The sequence below is a fragment of the Protopterus annectens genome, chromosome 13.part0 (assembly GCF_019279795.1).
Source record: "Protopterus annectens isolate FY-2018-M chromosome 13.part0, PAN1.0, whole genome shotgun sequence".
Taxonomy (NCBI): domain Eukaryota; kingdom Metazoa; phylum Chordata; order Ceratodontiformes; family Protopteridae; genus Protopterus; species Protopterus annectens.
In genome coordinates, this window is record NC_056747.1 from 219684859 (window position 1) to 219702662 (window position 17804).

The following is a 17804-nucleotide window of genomic DNA, read 5'->3' on the forward strand; positions in this document are numbered from 1 at the left end:
TATATTACTACCTTTTCTATACACAATTTTAAGGTTGGGGCCCACCTTATCCATTAAACCAAAAGCTCCAAACACCCCACACCAGTTGTTTTCAGTATTCTTCGGATCTCAGAAGAATAACTATTGTATGTCATAACACAACAGAATGAGTCAACTTTAGACCCGTTGTCCTTCCTCATCTGTACCTCAGGATTTTTTAACAACGGAAGGTACCATTCATCCCTTCTACCAATCACATATTGTTCCTGCCCCTCAAGAAGAAATTCAGGGTACCCTCTATCAGTTAGCAAGTCCTTCAGAATTCTCAATTCCTCTAAAAACTTGAGGATATAATTGTCAGACTAAGGTGGTTGTTTATGTGGCTCTATGCCAGACTTGTAATGCTTATTATGTAGGAAAAATGGAAAATGAATTAAGAAAAAGGGTGTATCAACACAACTATGCTATTAGGAGGCAGGATGGGACTAATGCGTTATTTAGGCATAGTACCATATGTAAAGATTTAAAAAAATGATTGTGTGTTGGAAAAGGTTAGAAGGCAGGAAAGAGGTGGAAATTAGTCAAATTTTCTAGAATATAGGGAAATGTTTTGGCAGGTTTTATTAAATGCAAGTACCCTGCCTGGCTTAAATGACAGAATTTCAATTAGTAGTCTGCTGAATTTAAGGGCGGAAGAAATATAAAAACAAAGCTAAATTAAAACAAAAATAAAAAAGTATCAAATGGATAGGATGCTGTTGGTAGGTACAAGTTACAATTTATAATTATTAGTGTGTTTTTTAACCCACAAAAGGTACATTAGGAATTTTTAGCGGGGATTGTGTAAGAAGTAGGAAATGTAAATGCATTAATTACATTTTATAAAAAATGTTATAGATTAGGGTGTAGTTTCAAATGTAAGGCTTTTTGTACAGTTGGATTTATTGTATTAATACCATTGTAGTAATGTCAATATAAAGATGCATTTGTTTTTAACAAAGACATTTAATTTAAAGTTTACATCATATGACTGTTATGTAGTATTTAAATGGAAGGAAATTAGGTGTATTTTTTGTATCTGATAAAGTTCTGTTTTTATGGTGGATTAAAGCAACAAAAGCACTTATATAGCCTTTCTTGAAGCTGGTGTTGCCTTATTTCGGAGAAGAACCTTGTTTTTTTTGTTTTTTGGTTCAATAAAGTTAACTTTATTAAATGACATAAGCTGTATGCATACATCCACTATCCAATCAACATTAAATAATAATAGACCACTCAGGACATGGATCGTCATGCAGCCAGCATATTTTATCCAATGAAAATTTGATTAACATAGCCCATACCACCCCACCCATCCAAAAACATTCAAACCTACACATCATGTATGAAACATATATAAAATGGTTCAGTATCGAAATCGTTAATTTGATATTTCCATAATTGCAAAATATAAATTCATCTTTTATTGATTGCCCTAAAGGCTTCCTGATAGAGATCTATAGTTTAAAATTAAATGTAAAATGAAATGTGGATGAATGACCTAAACTTCATGTAGGCAAACCTTTTACCTATGCATCAAAGGTACCTGCTGAAAGAATGACAACTTTGTTATATTAATAGTAGTAAAGTACAATGAATCCAAACTATCATTAATATTGTTGATTTTAATAATGTTATATTACAAACTAAATGTGCCTATGCTATATTATAAACTTGATGAAATTCGACCAATGAAAACTAAAAATAGGAGCACAAACACCAATCAGCTTGGTAAACCTTTAGTCATCAAGGAAACTATTGACCCAGATAGACTTACTTCAATAGGTGTATAACAAGAATACCAAACTTGTACACCTTTATTCATAAATTGATACACTAAACCAGAAATATATACTTATTAATACATCTAGTGATATTATTCAACCTATTGGATCGCATAAAACCATGCAACCACTAATGGTCTTGAACTAAGGCACCATATTTTGACCAAGCTATGAATATTTGCTATTGAACCTATAGAATCACGTATTTCAATGCAATAACCAATCCTGTTATGTTAAACTCCAAACTGTAAGCCAAAAACATTAGCTTGAGGCATATACGCCTCTTGGTACTGCGTTTTATAAATGCTTAATGTTTAGCCAGTCAGTAGGTAAATTTAACCTAACTGCAAATAGTTTTCAGGTTATATGGCCACAGTTAAGCTTATAGAGTCACGTATTTCAACGCGAGACCTATCCAGTTACATTAAGTTGTATACTTTTCCAAAATGACATTAGCTTGAGGCATATACTCCTCATCATACTGAATTTTATGAATGGTTAATATTTAACCAATCAAATGACAAAATTATACCTAACTGCCAATGATTTCCAGGTTCTATAGTCATCCTAAATGCACAGAATGAACACTGATTGGCTAAACTGATCTCGTATAAAAATACGAGTCACAGTTTTTCTAAAACTAAAGGATATACCAGCCATTTCCAAGCTGAACAGTAAATATATGTTGATCTTATATTATCGCATTTTTAAAATGCGATAACCAAAACAGCTGCTACTATGCTAAACAACCTAAATGACCGTCAAAGCCTGGGGGCATGTATAATTTTTCAATATTCAATCAGATGACATGTTTAAACTTGACAGCCAGTCACTGTCAGATTGTAAATCTACATTCAATGAAGAGGACAAACACGCCCATTCTCAGGCAGGACTTCTAAATTGTCAGTATTAACCCAATAAAGTCACGTATTGTGGCTCAAATGCCAATACCTTAAGCAAGCACTAAACCATAACTAGTAACCATCTCCATCATGGCATGTGCGCAACATAAATTTAGCACAATCATTTATAATCCTTTCAAAACTAAATTGCTCACTTGTTCAAAAACATAATGAAAATGTCTTATGGCAAGTAAGCAAAACCTTTAAATTCCAGGCCAAACATTATCTGGAATTAGCTTTTAATTTAAGCAGGCATATGACTGAAGCTGCCTCATTTAATCCTGACCAATAGTGCGAGGCAAGCAGTAATTGCCAAGATAATTCGGCTTTTTCAAGAAGTAATGACCTCTATTTAATTCGGAAAAAGTTTGTAATACTATAAACCTAAAACAGTGACCATTATTCTCTGAAATATGTCTATATAAAGCATTAGTTGTTTTACTGGAACGAATATCTGATAAATGCTCGCTAGTTCATTTTTTAAGTTTCCTTCCTGTCTTGCCCATGTAAAAACATGGGCAAATTGAGCATTTGGCACAATACACCACCTTTTTGGTAGTATAACATGGTTTACCACTAATTATATTATATTTGATAATTAATAACTTGTTAAAATATACTTACAGAACACACAAGCCCCACATTTAGTTCTATATCCCTTATTAGGCAGAATCTTGGGATATTCAAAAATATTTTTCATATTAAGACGGTTTGTCCCCTAATTGATTTCTAAGATTAGTATCATTCAGCAATACATCCCAAATTTTCATACAAATATTCCTAATAGCATTGCTATCATCACTAAATGCTGTAATAAAAGCATTAGTGTACATATTACTCTCTTGTTTGTTAAAAAACTTTGTTTTCATCAAATGTCTCCAGTACAATATTAGAGTTATCTCCTTAACCTATCTAATGCAACTACATTAGAAGAACATGGATTTAAAAGGGGTTGAAAATGGCCTATAATTCTTTTTTCTTTTACTTCTACCATAAGTTCAAGAATAAAGGACTCAGGATATCCTCGATTCAGGAACATAGTTTTTAACTGTTCACGTTCTTCAACAAAATCTAACCAATCTGTAACCATACGAGCAGCTCGGACTAATTGTCCTTTTACAATAGCTCATTTTTTAAATACTGGATGATTACTTTGGAAATGAAGAAACACATTTGAATAGGTGGGCTTATGGTATATCTTAGCTACCAGTCTATGGCTTATACTATCCTTTTTTAATAATACATCTAAATAAGCGATTTGCGCACAATCAACTACATGAGTAAAATGAAGAACATTTGTAGTATTATTAATATAGAATATGAAAGAACCAATTTCATTATTGTCACCAGACCATAAAATACAGATATCATCTTGATATCTCAGATACAGGCTGCAATAAAAAAATAGGGTGAGTTTAACAAATATTTATACTCCCACATAATTATGGCAATGTTAGCTTATAGCCCACCACATGCGGAGCCCATGGCAATACCTCCTTTTTGTAAATAAATTTCCTTTTCATATAAAATGAAATTAGATTTCAATACTAGGTCTAACAAGAGTTCATATGTATTAATACAATCTTGTGTTAATCCTTTCTGGGCTAGGAATTCCCTAAACTATTCTTCCCCAATGGGATGTGGAATTGTGGTATATAGATCTTTGATGTTAATCGTTATAAATGTCCAATTTTCATTATAGGACAAACCATTTAATCGTTTAAGGAAATCCCATGAGTCAATACAGACATATGGCTCAGTATAAACAATACTTTTTAACTCCAAATTTAAAAATTTTGCTGTAGGTTGTAATAGATCCCCTAGCGTCTACAATAGGGTGCATAGGGGGTTGATAAATATCCTTATGCAATTTCGGAAGACCAAAAATGGTAAGTGTTATAGGAAAATCAACATTTAAGAAATTGTACTGATGAATATCTATCAACCCTTCAAAAATTAGATCATAAATATAACCACGAATCCTAGGATATGTAATGTTCATTTCATTAATTGAACTCTTTTTATATGTATCAGAATTAAGGAGGCCTTTCATCTTTTTCACATAATCACATTGGTCAATAGCGACAAGACCCCCACCTTTGTCTGGCTTAATGAACTGTACATGTGAATTATTTATTTAAAAAATCTAACACAGCACGTTCATTCAAAGTGAGATTGCCATGAAAAATTTTTCTTTTCATTAAATATGCCTCTAATGTCAAGCTCATACATTTTGAAACAGCAACAAAGTGGGTTGGGGAGATTGTATCTACTAGCCACTCTTAGTGGACTGCAAACATATACATCATTCAAAAACATTGAATGTAGATTTAACTTACGAACATAAAGTCTCAGGTCCATCAGAGTTTGTACATAGTTCATACGTTTAGGGAACAAAGGTCCATCCTTTGGAAAAAAATATTGCACATCTCTGTGGAAATTCCCAAAGATGAAAAGTTATAAACTTTAAAGTCAACTTTGGTATTTGTAGAAATGTTTAATACTGGCAATCTCCATTCATCATTTAGTAATTCAAAGCATGATTGATCTACTTCTTCCCTCTCCAATTCTGAGGACATTTGCCTCTCTGGTTTCTCCATGATCCTCTGTTAGACTCCACACCTCTCGATGGATACATTTGCTGCCCATAATTCTGGCGATTCTGGTTCTTCGATCGCTCTGAACGCCTCAGAAGCGTAGCTTATGGGTTTCCTAAAAAATCTTCAGTATCATCTAAGTTATCATTATGCCATTCGTTGACTTCATGACTGTCATGCCCATTAGATACATCTCTTTATTTATTAAACTATATTTGTGAACTAGGAGGAGCTGGATAGGCAATATTATTACTATAGGCTTCCATGTCTCTTGTTAATTTCTTCATCTTCCTTGTTTTTATCACACTCATCTGTTCTTCTACAGACTGTAATATCTGAGCATATTCAAATTGGTTATTAGAAAAGGCAAGATCTTGAGTAATAGAATTATTCAACCCCAAAATCTCTTTGGCAGGAATTAAAATGGTGTTATTGTTAAACTTGATGACCAAGTCCATATATTCAAATCCATGTTTGTCAAAAAGCTGAAGAAGTTCTTTATGAAATGATGAATTTTCAAGCAATCCTGTAGGGAAGCGCCTTAAGCACAAGCCTTTCAGCACAATCTGTCTCAATGCATTCTCTGAAATAATCAGAGTCCATCTGTAGTTTAATTTTTAGCAAACATCGATCAAATTCTGATAGTTTGTCACATAAACTCTGACATTATTTGGTTCATGATTGAACATAGTAGAACATTTAAGAAAGTCTTTAAAGTTGACAGTCTGGAAATTATTAGACTGATTGGGCCGGTTAGAATGAACGTTTGTTCCTGCCCCACTACTAATGTCAGTATCTATATTTAAAATTTGCGGTAATTGATTACCTGGTTGCTGTTACATTTCCCATTTGCAATGATGAACTTGGGATGCTGTATGTAGAAAGTTGAGAAAGATGCGAGGATTGTGACACTTGCTGAAAAACTGGTAATTGTTCAGATTTATCCATCCTTTGATTAAGTTGCTGAATTAAAGCAGTCAGTTCCCCCAAGGAAGTTTCCAAGGGTGTCTGAGTCACTGGAGAAGGAGGATCCATGCTGGCACCACAAAGAACACCAAAAAACCAAGCAAAACTGTAAACCACGAATAAAAGGAAAAGTGTGAGCACGAAAAAATTCCTCCTAAGCCAGGTCCATTAAACCAATGGTATCCTTAAAAAAACAGTTGAAGACCACAGCTGCAATAAAATATCCTTGTATTCGCACACGAAGGATTTCATCCCGCTAATAACGGAACTTCATCAGATAATACATTTTCCTAAAAGGAATCATTTTAAAAGAATTATAACCAATAAAAATACAAATACAAGTCCACCAGGATGAGTAGGCATGATCTGCCCTTGTTTTAACCAAACTGGGTTGGGCCCAGTGTCTGGAGGTTTACTATATCATTATTGTTCCTTTTCATAATTCTTTCCACAGCTCTGCATATAAGACGAGTGAGACTTATGGGTCTGTAGATGGTCCACTTTTGTGCAGAGGGATGACTATTGCTGTCCTCCATTCATGAGGCATGGTCTGTTTGGAGGTTACAGTTTGAATTGCAATTCCAGAGCGCCTGAAGTGTCATGTTTCATGCTGTTTATAAGGCATTCTGGGACATGGTTTGGGCCCATTGATGCAGTGTTCCTGGCTTTAGAGAGAGCTTTAAGGACCTGTTCCCTAGTGATAGCAGGGGGAGTTATATTTGACGGTATTTCCTAAGGTAAGGTTGAGGGGGAAATAGGGGTTAAAGCTGAAACTGAATTTGCAGGCCAATGGGTTTTCTATATCTTCTGGCTCAGTATAGGTACCACCATTTACAATGAGCTCTGCACACAATTGTGTATTGCCTTTGAGGTTGCAGACATAGCTAAAAAATACCTTGTTGTCCTTGGTCAAGGAGGGAGGCAAAATTTACCTCATATTTGGCTTTGGTAGACTTTTTGTCCTCTGAGTTGTTTAGTCCGAGTGCGCTTTTATCCTGCTGGGTGTTGCACCTCCTAATTTTTGCCATGATTTTTTTCCTTCTGTTATATAACCCATTGATGTGATTCCACCAGGGTGGATTGTTTTTTGTTAGTTCTGTACTTTTTCCTGGTGGGTACAGCTGCCTGTATGTGGCTATTAATATGCTTGTATAGATTTCTGTGAACAGTTCTGGGTAGGCAGCAGTGTTTTCAGAGTTCATGGGGGCTTGAAATTTTGCCAGGTTATCACATAATAGCAGGAAGTTAGCCTTGGTGTAGTTCATGAATATTCCAGGGTTAGCTGGGGGTCTAGGTTTTATTTTTACTTCAAAGGAGACCATTTTGTGATCTGACCTTAGCAGTGAAGACACTCTACTAGGTGTGTGCAGCACTGTCCCATATTAGTGAGGACAAGATCCAGTATGGTTGTACTTGTTGGTGTATTGACAGTCTGGTCCATGGAGTTTGTGTTTACAAAATCCAGGAATCTCTGTGCTTGTATGTTTGGTGTTGTATAGGATTCACAGTTGTTACACTGCTTCCACCCTGGCCACTCCACCATGACTGCCCTTCTTTCCTTTCTGGAAACCAACATTGAACGAGACTCAGGCAAATTTGTATCAATGCTATTCCTACATTTGTCAAAAGCCTTTGACATCATCTCCCACACCCTACTCATATCCCAACTTTCCACCCTACATCTCTCTCCCTTCACCATAGCCTGGTTTTCCAGCTACCTGTCCAACTGCCAACAAGCTGTCCAATGGAAAACTTCAACCTCTCCCTTCCTCCCTACACCCACAGGTGTCCCTCAAGGTTCCATTCTTGACTCTCTACTCTTTAACCTGTTTATTAACAACTTTCACCACTCCATCCCAGAGTCATCTGTCATCCAATATGCAGACGACTCGACTATCATCTGCTCCGCCTTCTCACCCTCTGAGCACCTTGCAAAAACCCAATTAGCCTTCTCCACAACCGAAACCTGGATACAGTCCAACCATTTGGCTCTAAATGCAAATAAAACCAAACTAATGATCTTTTCCCCTACCAAAAACTCTATTATTGGCAAAATCTCATTCACCGTACAGAGCCAAAACACCACCACCCTTGAAATCATACCTACCACCAAGCTTCTCAGCATCATCATTGATGATGAACTAAAATTTGATACCCACATCAACTCTGCAATCAACCCACCAAAAGATGCATCTCCCCCACAGACACAACCGCTTCCTCTGCCCCTCTACCTGTCAAACCCTAGCATCCACCTTCCTGCTTCCCTTCCTGATGTATGGTGCCCCTCTGTTCTCAAATCTCCACCTCGGCTTATTATCCAAACTTGAATCCTGCTACCACAAGATCTGCAAATTTGCAACCAATTCAAAAAACTCATCCCACCACTGCCACTCCCTCTTCACCCTCATTTGGCTTGAACTCCCCAACTATCTCAGTTACCTACAACATACCATTGCCCACAAGCTCATCTTTAAACCTACAAACTGCCCATTTATCACTACATCCTTAAAACCCTATATACCTAACTGCCAACTGAGATCCACAAACCAAACTCTCCTTCAGGTCCACAAACCAGCACAACCTCCTGGCCACCTACTACTGTCCTACTCCTTAGCCAAGCAGTGGAACCCCCCCCCCCCACACCTTTGCAACCTTCCAAACCATACCAATTTCAAATTTCAGCTATTCTCTCATCTATCAGCCAAATGGGAAAGCCCATGTCATGCTCCAACATAAACCCCTCTCCACCACATCTCTTTCTACCCTAAAATCATTACCATTTACCAATTCTATTGCTTCATCTCAACCTAAAAACAGTCTCGCCCTGCCAGGGACTGATTTTCTCACTGCTATCTGATGTACTCTACTTTCCATAATCTAATTTTCTTGTACTCTCTCCATGCAAAATGGTCTACCTAACCTGCAAAGGGCTAGTAGCTACTTATTTAATGTGCACTTACAAAAAGATTATTTGACAAAAATGTCTTTTTCTGCAAATGTTCAGTTTACCCAACCTCCAAAAGGTCTAGTAACCTTCTGTTTAAATGTTAACTCACTAAAAGCATATTACATAATGTATTATATTTCTGTAAATGTTTTAATTGTTCTGTATAAATCTTTGTTATTCTTTTGTAACATGTAATATGTAACTTGCAGTATTTGGAGCTTTTCTCCCTGGGCCTCCACTGAAAATGGGCTCGCTATGGCCCAGTGGACTTCCCCGGTCATCAAACTTAAATAAAATAATAATGGGGTAAAGTCGCCCATACATACAGTATTGTGTTGGATGGTGAGTACTTCCAATAAGTTTAAATACATTGTATGGGTTTCCTGGGTCATAGAGGGGGACCTGTAATTTGCAAGGAATTGGTATTTTCCTATAGTGATTTGAACACGGAGTAGCTCAAGTGCATTGTCCTGTTTGACTAACCTTGAAGTATATATATTTGATGTAAATCGAAATGTCTCCACCTTTAGTTCCTGTCTGTGTAGTAGCTGGTCTATATGCGTGGAAGGCATTATAACCTTGCATTGCTGGTGTGCTGTCTGTAGCTTTGAACCATGTCTCAGTGACCATACAGATGTTGGCATTCTCTAGGGTAAAAAGAGCTTCTAAGGAGTGGAGTTTTTTTTTTTTTTTTGTTTAGACTCCTAGCATTGAGCAGTAATACCTTTAGGTTTTCTTGGTTTTGATCTGCTATGTTGGAAATACTTTGTTTGGCATTGCCTAAAAAGACATTATGGGGAAGACTGTGTTTTAGCTAATATTCAAAAGTCTAGAGGGGAGAGGTATGGACTATCCCTGGCAAAGCAGTATGGTCTGTTGGCCATCTCCTTCTATGCTGACAAATGTTGCATCGTCCTTGGAGAAGGTAAAATGCTGCTCAATGCTAGACTCATACCAGCCTGGGACACACATTCCAATTGCTCCATGATGTCTCTCTCCATATAGTCTAGGGAGGTATGTCTCAGGTCATTAACACCCATATGGACTATGACAGAGTCAAACTGGTACTTGTGGCCCAGTAACTTGATTGTGTATGTAATGTGTCAGATCCTAGCCCCTGATAAGCAACTGTGACTTTCTCCTTACTCAGCCTGGTAACTGGGTTATCAGTGTGTCTCTCTATGGAGTCTTCAATGAGCAGAATGTTGGATTGTGTGGTGGCTTGCCTTATGGGCTTAGAAGTAGAGGCTCCATGTGATGTGGCTGTATGTGTTGATGTGGGTGTTTTGAAAGGGTGCATTCAGGGCTGCTGAGGATATTTATTATGTGTACTTCATCTAGGAGTTCTTTGGAGTTTAGAAAGGCTACATTTACGTTCCCTAGCATATATGGGTATATATGTCTGTTTTGAATTGTGTGTGAGTGGTGCAGCATGTGTACTACTGACAACCTTGTTGACATTAGGAGTACTTTTATGTGAGAGCTTTGCCTCCAATGACATTATGCAAACACATCTCTCACATACCATGTCAGTTTGTTTGAGAATTAGTGGAAAAGTTCATACCCATAGCAACAGACCCTTTTTTATTGATTAGACAGTTGAGATGAGAATATAAAGCAATGTTAGGAGTATCTGGTTTGCAAACCAGTTGTCCTGTGTGCAACTAGATATTGGTGAAACTTCTGTTGTGCTATTACAGGGATAATGTCACTCAAGCTTTCTGTGTATATACAAGGCACTGCCAAACACTTGAGGAGAAACGAATAAGAAGACCCTGAAATTTTAAGGATGAAGTATTTAAGCAGATACTCTAAAGTTAGAAACAAATCAAGCAGTACTTACTGAAAACTAATTAGCTTGTCAAGAGTGATGCAAAAAGGGGAGTCGCATGAATGGCTACTGCCTGGCTACTACCAGTGCTGGTCTTCCTAGACCAATCAAGAACATTAAGCACAGACACTCACTGTCCAACCAGAAACAGGAATCCCTGCACGAGAAGGAGCAGAATAGAAGCACAGATTCCAAGCTGTCACCTATGAAGCAGTTATTAGGCTTTCCGAAGTTCAGCAGTCAACAGGACATAATGTCCACATGCTCCTTCTCACCAGGAGAAAACAGAAGCACTAGTCCAAAGATGACTATTGAGAGGCAGAATTTGGGCTCTCCAATAATTGGTGGTCTTGTAAAAGACATTGTAGATTTTAAAGGTAACATGGAAAAAATGGGTTAATATCCTAAGCACTGCAGTGTGCACTAAGCAGTTAGATATGAAAGAAGGGTTAACTTAAGCTTTAGCCGCCTTAGTGGAGAGCCACTAATTTTAAAGAGTAAGATTGAAACGGGTGGGCACTTTGTATGCTGGTTCTATGGAATACAGTGGGATGGCCAATAAATTTAAATAGTTGAAGGGGAGTGATTTTACAAAGTGATAATTTTTTGTTTACAACAGCCAATGAAAGGGGGGAGGGAAGGAGGTATGCAGTCAAATGAACATAATGAGCAGGCCACTAGAAAATCAGTTGGGTTTAAGAACACACAGCACCAGGGTGGGAGGGTAGGAAAAATAATTCTGGGTGACTCGCAAGAGAGACAACTGTGGTCTCTTTCCTAGTTTTAATATCCATTCAAAAGCAGAATACAAGTAAAAGACAGTGTAAAGAAAACAAATCACAATATACAAAAGAGAAGGCAATAATGTAATACAAAATATAAGAAAGCAAGAGCAAACTAACCTTTCCCTCACAGCAGGTTGTGGCAGAGTTTAGGTGAGCTTTTCCAGTAAAGCCAAATTATATAGGGACATTTAAAAATAAGTCACCTTGGTGGAATGCAAGAAATGGTCATCTCTAAAATAAAGAACGAATTAAGGTCTTCAAACTTTACCCACACTAAACATTATTATATAAAGGAAGATCAGCAAAAGCCTGAAAGTTACCATAATGAATGTCAAAGTGGAAAAAAAATGGAAATTAATATCTTATGCTAAGGATATTCATAAATCCTTACTTAACTGCTTTGGACAGTTATGAAATAAGACTTATAAATGGTCTGAATTAATTCATAATAATAATGCTAACTTCAACCCTAAAGATGCATGCAGATAATTTTAGTGTTTTAGTGCCAACACCACACAGCAGACAATCACTGAAGTTCTACAATTCAAATCCCTTCCTTTGCCCAGAATGATTATGGATCATGTCCTAACCACATTTTCTATAGCTAAAACTGTAAACTCTATAGGCCCTGCCAATATACATGGTGTTTTACTAGAGACTGCATATGGTAATCTCTATTACCATAAAGCACTGTTATTTATTGTGACAGTCCCCAAACATGAACAGTAGAAAGTATTTGAGATTAAATGCAAAACAATGCAAATCACAGTTACTAAAGCCATCTGAGTAGGTGGCGACACTGCACACATGCCCCTCCAACACGTTTCATTTTCTCTTTTAGACTGTTTGTCTCTGGCAAACACACACATATATCAAGGTTGTAGTATTCTGCCTAATATGTGCAGTATTGTAAGAATATTGGTCCAAGGACAATTTTTACACATGACCCGGGCCAACCAGGGCACAGTACAAAGAATAGTTGTAGTATTTAGAACAGAAAATGATATCAAATATGTAGCCATATATGCGAAATATACACAACAATGTAAAGCTAATTTTACAATGTTTGATCTACTGCTGAAGATAGACTTAAATAGTGTTTGCATCGAACAGTTATCAAGTAGTCAGGGTATTTAATATTTGCTAATATATATATATATATATATATATATATATATATATATATATATATTACACACACACACACATATCTATATCTCTCTCTCTCTCTCTCTATATATATATATATATATATATATATATATATATATATGTGTGTGTGTGTGTATGTATGTATGGTTTCACTACATAATCTCGAAATATCGAATTTCAAAATCTCGACTATATAGCCAAAACCCCTAAATGCCAAAAGACCAGAAGCGCAAAATTCAAAATCCTGAACTTGCAACACACATACAGCACGCACACACACACACACACACACACACACACACAACTTCCCCCACAATTAAGCATATCATCCTACACTACAGATAAGCAGGGGGTAAGGCCCCCTGCACCACCCATGTGGGGGGCTGCAACCCCTACTTAAATATATTGACTCCGAGATCGTACAGACACACAAGGGAAACTCACACCCACACATTTTTACAGTCCCTCACACACGCACATCACAGTCACAACACTCACTGACACACACACTAAAGCCCCTAACCAACACACTTACACACAGATACTTACCTGAACTTCCAACTATCCATCCAGAAACCACAACACCAGAAGTGTTACTTCAATATCTCCGAACATTGGGATTTTGAATTTCACGCTTCTGGTCTTTCGGTATTTAGGGACTTTGGCTATATAGTCTCGAGATTTTGGGATTCGATATTTCAAAACTTTGAGATTATGTAGTGATCCCGTATGGTCTAGGACATTTCACCTAAAGCACATTTCACCTAAACTCAAATGACTGAACACAAATCACTGAAAGCACAATTCACCTAAAACTCAATTCACCGAAACACATTTCACCTAAAGTTGTAGATGGCCTTGTCCCCACTGTAGTGTGGCCCTTCCAATCTGACACATTTGGAGCACTTTTGCAAGGAAGAGTGGGCAAATATTGTCAAGTCAAGATGTGCCATGCTAATAGGCTTCTACCCAAGAAGACTGAATGCTGTAATTAAATCAAAAGGTGCTTCAATAAAGTATTAGTTTAAGGGTGTGCACAGTTATGCAACCAGCTTGTCGTATGTTTTTTTTATATTTTTTCCCTAACAGATTTGTTTGTTTTTCAATTGAATTGTACAGGTTATAGGTCACATTAAAGGTGGGAAAAGTTTTGAAATTATTTATTCTGGTCTCATTTTTTTTATATCACAAAAACCTGACATTTTAGCAGGGGTGAGTACACTTTTTACATCCACTGTATATATCTCTAATCATTTTGTTTAATTTTAAGCTCCTTAATGTGCTAGTCATCTTTGACGCATTTAATATTGCATGTTATGTATTCTTACTGTTGAATGACATTGTTTGCTCTTATTTCATATACTTATGTCCTATTTTTTGTTATCTTTTGCTCAGCCTGTGGCCAGTCAGTCCTTGACATTAATTTACTTACCAGGTTATTAAGCAAATAAGTAACTGGTATAGATGTCTTCTATAAAAAAAAATGGTATCCCACAGCCAAGAAGGCTGTGTGCTGTAGCCCCATTGTGTTGCTGTTATCTAGTATTTTATTACACTATTTAGTCTGAGTTTAATAAAACATTTTTGGATTTTCATTAATGTAACTTGCTAGTTCTGTTTGTTACCAAATAAAATAGCTGGCATTTTTGATTGTAGCTACATGACAACTGCATGTAATCAATTGAGAGATCTAGAAAAATCTATATTCAGTTTAAGTACAATTGATAGGGGAAATAACTTATGGTTACATATTTGTGCAACCAAAAGACAAGCTTAACTTAAAAACATCAAACAAAACAGCAGCAGAGTGTTATTTTGACAATGCAGTGTGGTACCTCTTTGTTCTACTAACATTTTGGGACAACATTCATATTTACTAGAAGAGAAGTAGAAAAATCAGATAACAAAGCTGTGTTGAGAAAGTCTGAATGACTTGGTTCGAGTTTAAATGTGTATTTGACTAAAAGCAATGCATATCCACTTCATCTTTTCTGCTGTATTAACCTTCAGGGCTTGCCAAAGTAGTGCACATCTTGGGATTGAATACATAAATGAATACAAGTAATGCAGGAAGTAGCTCTGGACAGAGTCTTTCTTGGACATTAAGTTGGGATCAAAAGTTTTAATTTCACTTAGCAAATTTTCAGTCTTAACAGTTGTGTTGCAGAAGTCTTAGTTGCTGGATAGGGGATACTTAAATTGGATATATTTGTTTTGTAGCACTGATCTCACCATGCAGAGATAAACTAGGATCTGGTGTACATTTCTTTTTCCATGAGGGGGAGTCTGCATGACATTCATGGTTTTGTTGCTCTTCAGTTCAGAGAAAAAAATATGACACTTAAAAAAAGCTGCTTGAATTCTGCTTAACCCACTACAGTGTCTTATTTGTTAGTGAAGCTAGATCCTCCAGTAATCGAGACTGTGCTGCCCAAGTCGGGAAGGAGTGATTGCTTGGTTATCCAGTGGACAAACCATAACAGAATACATTTACTAGATGAAGTGGTGTGTGTGATTCAGTTTGAAGAAAAGGACAGCAAGCCACGCAAAACAGAGGTAGACTTCTTCTGCTTTTTTAATTTTATCATAAATGTATTAAATGTTTCGAATTATGACAAAATGCCAGGAATTATCCTGCATTTATTTTATTAATGCCATCTACAGTTGCACATGTCTCATACTTCTTATTATAGATCATTACCATGAACCTAACAGTTTCTAGACTGTGAGTCGAGGGGCTCTCATTTTATTACAAACTGATCATTTAGGATTGCTAGTATCCTGAAGTCTGTAACTTTCAGTCCTTGTTTCTCCTTCAGGAATACTTAAAATGTACACTCTGTACTTTAGATAGTTTCTACATTGTTGGATTAATTACTTTTTCTACATTGTTGGGTTAATTACTTATGTGCCACAAACCTGTTCCTTTAAAACCACCTTTCTTGAGTGCTTTGCATTTGGCATTATGGAGTATACTTCCCACGGTTACACTGCCATAGCTGGAATCCTCCCTACATGATGCTTCCTTTCCTTCCTCCATCACTGCACTCCAGTTCATGTAAAGTTTTCCTACACAGATCATTCTCATTGTTTGAATCCTGCCTTTATGTACTTCTTGATAGAATCCTTCCTGTAGGCTAGACTCCATTTAGTTAGATTATTCCTAATTAACAGTATGACCATTGGTGCAATCCATTGTAGTGCAGTTCCATTTGTTGATACATGGTCAGTGTCATTCATTTCCCCTTACATGAATAAACTTCCACTGGTGGAAGCTTCTTTACATGGTTCCTTACTTTCATTCTTTAGGACTTTTTCTCTATAAGGTGTCCTTGAAGAATAGAATAAAATAGTACTGCTACCACAGTTTGTGCATTTGTTCTTTGTTTTACAATTTAAATAAAAAAGCGTATCTTCCTTCTAGAAAATATTACAGGAGTTGCCTGATGATTCCGCAATGTTCCATGAAGAGTGTGAATTACCACCATTCTCTAACTATACCATCCAGATGCGGATAGTCAGCAAATCCTCAATAGTATATTGGAGTGATTGGAGTAAGGCGGTGGCAGCAGTAACTCCAGAAGCAGGTAAGATAGCGTGAAAGTACTTTTCTACAGTGGGGAAATGCAAGATACAACCAACAGCAAACCAGCAAAGCTAGTAAATATTCTTTTATTAAGAAAGCGGATGAAAGATTGAGTGTTTTACTTTATAAGGAAACTATTTATATTAAAGTTTGATATACTGACACCAAGAGGTTTGAACAGAGAAGTTAATTGAAGAAGTTTGCTTTAACATTTTAAAATGTATGCTTAATTATTTAAGACAAGACAAATAATACATTTTATTGGGAACTGAATCCTTTGTCGTTTTTGGGAAATGCAAGATAATCTGAATGCGTTTCATCCAACAACAAGATGCAAGCTTTGTTTTACATTTTAATGCAGAATATTTCTACAGTGCATATATGGATATGGATGTATAGAGATATACATACATGTGTGTGTGTGTCTATTTAAAAACAAAGTGTTTTTACTTTTATTACTGTCAGCAGTTTTACCATGGTGGTGCAGCGGTTAGCATTGTCGCCTCATAGCAAGAGGGTCTCCTGTTCGATTCTCGGCTGGAGCGCCTTCTGTCTGTAGTCTGCATGTCCTTCCCGTGGTCGAGTGATGTATAAAGACATGCAGGTAGGTGCATGTGTGAATGGGTGTGCCTTCCTTGGAGGTTGGGCATTGGGCTGAAAACTCGGCACCATAAAAATTTCACTGCCAATCATTAGCGGACCAGAGTTCCGCTGTGGTGACCCCTAACCGGGAAAAGCCGAAATACATTACTTTTACTGTCAACAGTTTTGGCCCTTTAAAAAAACAGTATTTATGAAGTATTGTCTTCCTGTCTGGGACAGCTATATTCATCCTTGAAATGTACTGCTTCTCAAACTTATTTTATGGTTCGCAAATATTTGTGTGGTCAGTGTCTTACTTGTCAGGGACAATGACAGAACATATAGTGCTTATGTTATCGTGACAACAACTTCCCTGCCATTTTTCCTATCAGACTAGCTTTTACTTCTAAGGAATACTGATATGATTTTATATTACGTCTTGTGCATTTACCGCATATGTACTGCTTGTGTTCTAACTCTAACAACTCAACCAGTATTTTTTATATCAGACTAATTTTTAATTATAAGAGGTTCTGTCATGATTTTAGTGTACATTTCTGCTTTTATGGGGAATGTACTGTATCTTATTTCCTGTCATACCATTTTTACTTCAGAATTCTGTCTGGGTTCAGTGTACTGCTTGGGCATTACAGG

General features: G+C 36.7%; 1 protein-coding gene across 1 annotated transcript in view; it reads left to right on the forward strand.

Annotated features, from left to right (window-relative positions):
• LOC122787874 (granulocyte colony-stimulating factor receptor-like) overlaps positions 1 to 17804 on the forward strand; it is a 335697-nt gene that overhangs the window by 133396 nt on the left and 184497 nt on the right. Inside the window, exons 6-7 of the mRNA XM_044054791.1 lie at positions 15378 to 15538; positions 16407 to 16569. Of these exons, the coding sequence (XP_043910726.1) occupies positions 15378 to 15538; positions 16407 to 16569 (324 nt within the window). The remainder of the gene's footprint in view (positions 1 to 15377; positions 15539 to 16406; positions 16570 to 17804) is intronic.